The sequence below is a fragment of the Salvelinus sp. IW2-2015 genome, linkage group LG33, assembly GCF_002910315.2.
Source record: "Salvelinus sp. IW2-2015 linkage group LG33, ASM291031v2, whole genome shotgun sequence".
Classification (NCBI taxonomy): Eukaryota; Metazoa; Chordata; class Actinopteri; order Salmoniformes; family Salmonidae; genus Salvelinus; species Salvelinus sp. IW2-2015.
In genome coordinates, this window is record NC_036872.1 from 30,525,578 (window position 1) to 30,533,667 (window position 8,090).

The 8,090-nt window shown below is 48.7% G+C and overlaps 1 protein-coding gene across 1 annotated transcript in view; it reads left to right on the forward strand.

Moving 5' to 3' along the window:
- Positions 1-1,804: 1,804 nt before the first annotated feature.
- LOC111957566 (protein patched homolog 1-like) overlaps positions 1,805-8,090 on the forward strand; it is an 87,562-nt gene continuing 81,276 nt past the window's right edge. Inside the window, 1 exon segment of the mRNA XM_070437089.1 lies at positions 1,805-1,975. Coding sequence (XP_070293190.1) covers positions 1,847-1,975 — 129 coding nt within the window. The 5' untranslated portion in view covers positions 1,805-1,846.

An 8,090-nucleotide genomic window follows, 5' to 3' on the forward strand; every position in this document is an offset into this window, starting at 1 on the left:
GCAAAAGTCTGATATTTCAATCCCATGGAAATCTGTTTTTCGTCAATAGTGCCACGCAACACACTGAACATCCCCGTGCCGTTTCATGCTCAAGGAATCGTGAGACAGAACAATATGTCCTCAAGAATAGCATCCCCCAACATGTATAGCAAACAAAAGTCAATGCATGGGCATTTCGGCCTCACAGGCTAACGTCATTTGTTGGAGAGCATAGCTGGGAGTTGAGTCGTTCAGTTCAGAGGTTTTCCTCTGATTGCTAGCAATAGCATAAATTCTTTGTTTCACGGTGTTATCTGACAAGCATTGATGCGAGTTTCTGTGCTTCTACCTCCCCAAACATTGTTTTCAACCATTCATTTGCAGCCGGAATTAATTCAAGTCTTTGCAATAGGCTTCATAGCGTAGCAGGCCTCAGCCATTCACCTATGGAATGATTCAAGTGCAACTGTCAAGTGTGGCCTTTTCCATGATCTTAATGGCGCTATATAAGCAAAGGTTGTGGTGACACCCCTTCAAACATTAGTGGATTCGGTTTATTTCAGCCACACCCGTTTGCTGACAGGTGTTATAAAATCGAGAGACATAGCCATAACCACCTCCATAGACAAACATTTTCGTTTTTAGAATGGCATTACTGAAGAGCTCAGTTACTTTCACGTGGCCACCGTTTCATTAGGATTCCACCTTTCCAACTAGTCAGTTCGTAACATTTCTGCCCTGCTTGAGCTGCCACGGTCGACTGTAAGTGCTCTTATTGTGAAGTGGAAACATTTAGGGGCAACAACGGCTCAAGCCGCGAAGTGTTAGGCCCAACAAGCTCACAGAACGGGAACTGCCGAGTGCTGAAGCGCGTAGCGTGTTATAAATCGTCCATCCTGGTTGCACCATTCACTACGCATTTAAAACTGCCTCTAAGAAGCAACGTCAGCACAGAGAACTGTTCGTCGGGAGCTTCATGGCATGTTTCCATGGCCGAGCAGCCCGCAGCACGACGCCTTAGATTCACCATGGCGCAATGCCAAGTATCGGTGGAGATGGTGCCAAGTTCAACCGCCATTGGACTTGAGGCAGTGGAAATGCATATCTCTGGAGTGATGAATCAATATTCACCATCTGGCAGTCCGAATGACGAATCTGAGATTTGGAAGATGCCAGGAGAACGCTACCGTGCCCCAATGTATTAGTGGCAAACTGTAAAGTTGGTGGAGGAGGAATAATGTTCAGGGCTGTTTTTTCATGGTTTGGCTAGGCCCCTTAGTTCCAGTGAAGGGAAATCTTAATGCTACAGCATACAATGACGTTCTAGATGATTCAGTGCTTCCAACTTTGTGGCAACAATTTGGGGAAGGCCCTTTCCTGTTTCAGCATTACAATGAAACCCCGTGCACAAAGTGAGGTCCATACAGAAATGGTTTGTCGAGATCGGTATGGAAGAAGATGACTGGCCTCAATCCCATTGAATACCTTTGGGATAAATTGGATCACCGACTGCGATCCAGGCCTAATCGCCCAACCTCACTAATGCTCTTGTGGCTGAATGGAAGCAAGTCCCCACATCAATGTTCCAACATCTAGTGTAAAGCCTTCCCAGAAGAGTGGAGGCTGTTATTTCAGCAAAAGTGGGACCAAGTCCATATTAATGCCCATGATTTTGGAATTAAATGTTCGACGAGTAGGTTTCCACATACCTTTGGTCATGTAGTGTTTATACAGTATATATACATTTAGGAAATTCTCCCTCGACCCCATTTTCATATCAGTCGACCCCTAGTTTGGGAACCGCTGCTCCAGTGTAGCTGATGTGTTTTCTCTGCTGTGTGTGTGTAGTGCCCAGGCGTTACAGACCATGTTCCAGCTGATGACTCCTAAACAGATGTTTGAGCACCTGAAGGGTTATGAGGAGGTGTCCCATATCAACTGGAACGAAGACAAGGCTGCAGCCATACTGGAGGCCTGGCAGAGGAAATACTCAGAGGTAATGCTGTGTGCGTTTGTGTGTGTGAGTTTACAGTGGAGTAAACTGTACTAGGAGCCATACAGAGTGTACTGTAAAAACATGCTGTGTAGAGAGAGAGGGGGGCATTCCTGTCTATGGCAGACGTAATGTGCACATTCCAGCCCCTGTCCTCCCGTCCTCCTCCCCTTCCTCTCCCCCTCTGCCTTCGCTCCCCCTCAGTCCAGTTGCTCCTGTGTGGGCCTAAGAGGGAGATGGGAGAGGACGGGAGGAAACGGTCCCTCTCTGCCCTAGTTTGGAGGCAGCAGCAGCAGCAGCTTATGATATAATGCACTATGGCTGTGATAGTTTCAAGAAGGCACTAGCAATGCATTGAATATGCATGATGGTTTTCTCCATCCTGGTAGGGTGCACATTTTACTTTCATCCCAGCATTAACAGATGTGAAGTCTGGGCCCCCCAGTACAGCCCATGTCCCCTATCTGAAGCTGAAGTCTGGGCCCCCCAGTACAGCCCATGTCCCCTATCTGAAGCTGAAGACGAGAACCTATAGCACATCCCAGCGTTAAGCCATGTCAGACCACGCGAGTAGGCCAAACTACACATAAGAGAGACGAGAGGCATCCGTTAATTGTTTCAACCACTACACTATTGCTCTACACACACACTGTTACACCACACACTTGCACACACACCAGAGTTAGCTTGAATTAAGTGTGATATGAGCCCCAGTGCGTGTTGTCGTCTCACCATAGCACTGTAGCGCCGGACCAACCTCGTATGAGTGCTGACCAATTCAGAGAAAGAGCTTGATATGTCTTCCAGATGGTGGTAGCTTGGGGTGGTAACGTCAGCACTTTTTGAGACATCGTTTGGCTGGCACACCTGTTTACTGCCTGGGCGGAACGAGACGACGAGAAGATCCGAGAACTCACGGGGGACGTGACAGTTGAGGGAAGAAGACGGAGAGAGAGAGAGAGAAGACGAGAGGGAAGCAAAGGAGAGGAGGGAAGGAGAGAAAGAGGAAAGCACTGAGAACGAGGGAGAGTGAGAGGAGAGAGAGACAGAGACGAAGAGAAGAGAGAGGGGAGAGGGAGAGAGAGAGGAGACGAGAGATAGAGGGAGAGAGAGGGAGAATTAGAGATGAGACGTAGGGACAGAGAGTGAGAATAGGTAGATAGACCGAGGGACAGAGAGAGACGATAGAAAGAGAGAGAGGGACGGCGAGACGCAGAGAGAGATACCGAGGACGGAGGAGACGTGGAGAACGACTGGAGAGAGAAGAGTGAGAAAGAAAGGAGGAAGATGAGGATCGCCGAAGAGAGGAGGAGAGAGAGACGAAGAAGAGAGTTGGAAAGCTGAGAAGAGAGAAGAAGAGACGAAGAGCGAGAGCAGGGGAGGAGAGAGCCGACAGGCAGACCGAGAAGACCGGCGAAAAGAGAGACGGAGAAGAAGAGAGTACGGGGAGAGATGAGAGACGAGAGAGATGAGAGAGAAAGACAGAAGAGAGAGAACGAGAGAGAGAGAGAGAGAGCGAAAAAAAGAGAGAGGAGCGAGAGAGAGAGAGAAACGAGAGAGAGAGGAGAGAGAAGCGAGACGAGAGAGAGAGAGAAGGAGAGGGGACGGGATGAGAGAGAGAAGATGAGAGAGAGCGAGGAGGGGATCTGGGGAGGAACGAGAGGACGGGGAAAAATGAGCAAGAGAGAGTTTATTATCATTAACACGGCAGACCTTCGTCATCTTCCTCAATGAAAACAATATACTGAGGCAAAAATGTTCAAATTGGACTTTTTACCCCAAATTACCCGTACAAACCAGACCATTCATTCACCCTAATTGACAACCAAACAAACCAAAAACAAAGGCAAAGTCATTCTCATGCTATTGTTGATTTCCAAAAAAAGCCTTATCGACTCAATTCTGGCCTCGAGGGTCTGCTGATACCAAAATTATGGAAAGTTGGTGTTTGTTGGGGGTTAAACAAACATACGCACATTATCAAAACTCCATTACACAAACAACACAAGTGTGCGGTTTTAAATTGCGCCAAAACAAACACCACACCATTTCTCACACAGGGTCGTGCGTGAGAACAGGCGATTGCAGCTAAGCCCCACCCTCATTCAAAAATATATCCAACGAATTGGCCGCGGGCACTAGCGTGTTAAAACAGTCTGCCAGACCCGGGGTCTCACGCCTACTAGAATCCGAAGTCAATTCTACTGTTCTCGCTGACTCGATCTGGGTGTTCTGTCACCACCAAGGCACGGGCCTACAGCACGACCTAGATCTTTCCTGCCACAAGATTTCTGGTTCAGACCCTGCACGCTGACAGTAAATCTCAGTAAGACCAAAACATAATGGTCTTTTCCAAAAAAAGGTCCACGTCACCCAGGACCACAACATTCCATCTAGACACGTTGCCCTAGAGCACAACACAAAAAACTATTTAACATACCTCGGCCTAAACATCAGCCACCACAGGTAACTTCCACAAAGCTGCGTGAACGATCTTGAGACGACAAAAGGCAAAAGAAGGGCCTTCTATGCCATCAAAAGGAACATACAATTTCCAACACAACCAATAGGATCTGCCGCTCAAAAAACCTTGAATCAGTTCATAGAGTCCCATTGCCCCTTTATGTTGTGAGGTCTGGGTGCCCTCACCAACAGATTTCACAAAATGGACAAACACCAAATTGAACGACCTGCATGCAGAATCCTTCTTTGCAAAAATATCCCATCCTCCGTGTTACAGCGTAGAACACCCAAATAATGCATGCACCGACGCAGAATGTGTAGGCCGATACCCACTAATGATCAAAAATCCAGACAAAAGACGTTTAAATTCTACAACCACCTAAAACGGAAAGCGATCTCCCAAACCTTCCATAACAAAGCCCGATTCACCCTCAGAGAGATGAACCTGGAGAAATCCCTAAGGCAAGCTCGGCCTAGGCTCCTGTTCACACATACACAAACACAGCCCACAGAGCCCAGACAAAAAACCCAGCCACAAACTTAGACCGCCACACGCCAAATCATGAGCGAGAGAAAAGACAAAACAGATATCGATAAATCAACTCTGACACCATTGGCGAAAGATTAACAAAAAAAAAAAAAACAGAGGCCAAAAACTAGAATGCCTATTCCCTGCCCTAAACAGAGGAGAGCTACACAGTTGCAGAATACGCTCGCTGAGCCCACTGGTGCACTACCCCAAAACTTTAAGGACAAAGGGTTGAGCTATGTACAGACTCAGTGCAGCATACGCCGTGCGTATTGATGGAAAGCCGCCGTCAGGCAGACATGGCTCTCAAGGGAGTGGTAACCGACACGGGCTCATGTGCACACTGCGCCCACCAAAGATGAGGGTTGGAACTGAGCTGCCACTTCCCTAAACCTCTTGCCCGCCCAAATGCTATGACCCATACTTGAGAGACCACATTTTCTCCGCCTCAGAATTACCACCAGCATCACACAAAAGAAAATTCATTTCGGAAAACAAATCCCAACTTTATTGCATAACATAAACTCCCATATTCTTATCTGGGAAAATTCCCACAGTGTGCCACTCACAGACGCAAGATTCTGTGACACCCTGTTTGCCAAACAAGGAAAAGGGCAACATTGAAGCGAACAAACGACCATTGTAAATACAAACCCATATTATGTCTATTTATTGGTCATTACACTTGTGTGCTTTAACCATTCTGTCACACGTGTTACAACACTGTTTATATAATAAACCATTTGTAATGCTCTTTTTCTTATTTCGTTTTGAACTTCTGATGTGTTTTTTATGCTTTTACTGTTAATTTGAATTGTTTAATTTCACTTTTGTCATAATATCTACCTCACTTTGCTTTGGCCAATCGTTAACAACACGTTTCCCATCCCATAACAGGGCCCCCTTTGAATTTGAAATTTTGAAATTGGGAATTGAGAGAACGAGAGACGAGGGGGGACGGAGAAGAGAGAGAGAGAGAGACGAGAGAGAGAGAGAGAGAGAGAGAGAGAGAGGAGGAGACGAGAGAGGACCGAGAGAGCAGACGACTAGAGGGACGAGAGAGGAGAGCAGACGATGAGAGAGACAGACAGGAGAGGAGAAGAGAGGACGAGAGAGAGAGAGAGACGAGAGAGAGAAGAGAGAGAGACGACCACGAAGAGAGAAGAGACGAGAGAGACGAGGACGGAGATAGCAGGGAGAGGGAGAGGGAGAGATAGGAGAGAGAGACGAGGACAGAGAAAGAGATTAGCACGTAGAGAGAGAGAGAGGGGACAGAGAGGAGAGACGAGAGAAAGAGAGAGAGAGGGGCACCGGGAGAAAGAGAGAGATAGAGACGGAGAGAGACGAGACGAAAAGACAGCGACGAAGAGGTGAGAGAGCAGACGAGAGAGAGAGAGAGACGAGAGAGAGAGCAGGGACAGAGGACGGGGGAGAGGAGGAGAGAGAGGCACGGAGAGAGAGAGAGAGGCGAGACGAGAGGGACGAGGAGATGAGAGAGAGAGACGGCGACGGGCGAGAGACGACGAGAGATGAGCGAGAGACGAGGACGACGACGAGAGAGAGAGAGAGAACAGGGAAGCGAGAGAGAGTAGAGCAGAGAGAGAGAGAGAGAGAGGAAGAGAAGAAGAGAGGGGGACGGGGGGAAAGAGACGAGAGAGAGAGCAGGAGAGATCCGAGAGAGAGAGACTGAGAGAAGAGCAGAGAGACGACGCTAAATAGAACAGGTTGGATGGTGTAAAATGATGCTAAAAAAGCTTAACAACTCTAAGAGTTGAGTAGGAGAGGCCTCTAAGATAGCACCAGTCTGCAGCTGCTGACCTCTTATACACACACACACAGGATACACAACATTATAAAACTCAGATGCTTCTCTCTCTTTCCACTGAATTTCACTGACAAACCACACAGCATAGACAGCCACACACACACAGTACGCACACACACACACACACACACATGCCCAAGACACACCACACACAGTAATGTTTTGTCTGTGCCCCTCATGTTAAGAAGAGATTGATAAAACAGTTCTCTCACACAAAAACACGAGTTCTCTCGACACCTGTCCCTCTACACTGAACCCACTGCGGCCCAAAATGCACATGGCTCACACCAGCACACAACACACACCACACACACACACACACACCACACACCACACACACACACACACCCACACAACAACACACACAAACATCTCATCACAACACAGCACAACACACACACACACACACACACACACCACACACCACCACACCACACACAACACAACACACACACTCGTAGGGGCAGCAGGGGTTGCAGACTTAAACACAAAGACCAGTTGATGGCACACATGAGCCACCAATGGGTCTGCAGCTGGGAAAGAGATTGTGGTGGCGTGTGTGTTCAAAAGATTCAGCGCCAGCCTGGATGTTTTCCAGATTTCCTGCTGTCCTCCCTGTCACACCCCAACTCTAACCACCGCCACACACCGACTACTGCGGCACCACTCTCTTACTTGGAGACCAGGCTTACATATTGCGGTAAACCAGGTTGCAAGTTCAGAATACGGGGGACTACTGGGGGGCCCAGACTTCAGCTTCAGATAGGGACATAGGCGTTGTTACTGGGCGGGCCCAGACTTCAGCTTTCAGATAGGCGGACATAGGCTGTACTGGGGGGCCCAGACTTCAGCTTCAGATAGGGGACATGGCTGTACTGGGGGCCCAGACTTCAGCTTCAAATAGGGACATGGGCTGTACTGGAGGCCCAGACTTCAGCTTCAGATAGGGGGCATGGCGTGGTACTGGGGGGCCCAGACTTCAGCTGCTCAGATAGGGGACATGGGCCGTGTACTGGGGGGGCTCAGACTTCAGCTTCAGATAGGGGACATGGGCTGCTGACTGGGGGGCCCAGACTTCAGCTTCCAGATAGGGACATGCTTGTACTGGGGCCCCAGACTTCACGCTTCAGATAGGGGACATGGCTGTACTGGGGGGCCCAGACTTTCAGCTTCAGATAGGGGACATGAGCTGTACTGGGGGGCCCAGACTTCAGCTTCAGATAGGGACATGGGCTGTACTGGGGGCCCAGACTTCAAGACTTCAATAGGGGACATGGCCCTGTATCTGGCCGGGGCCAGAC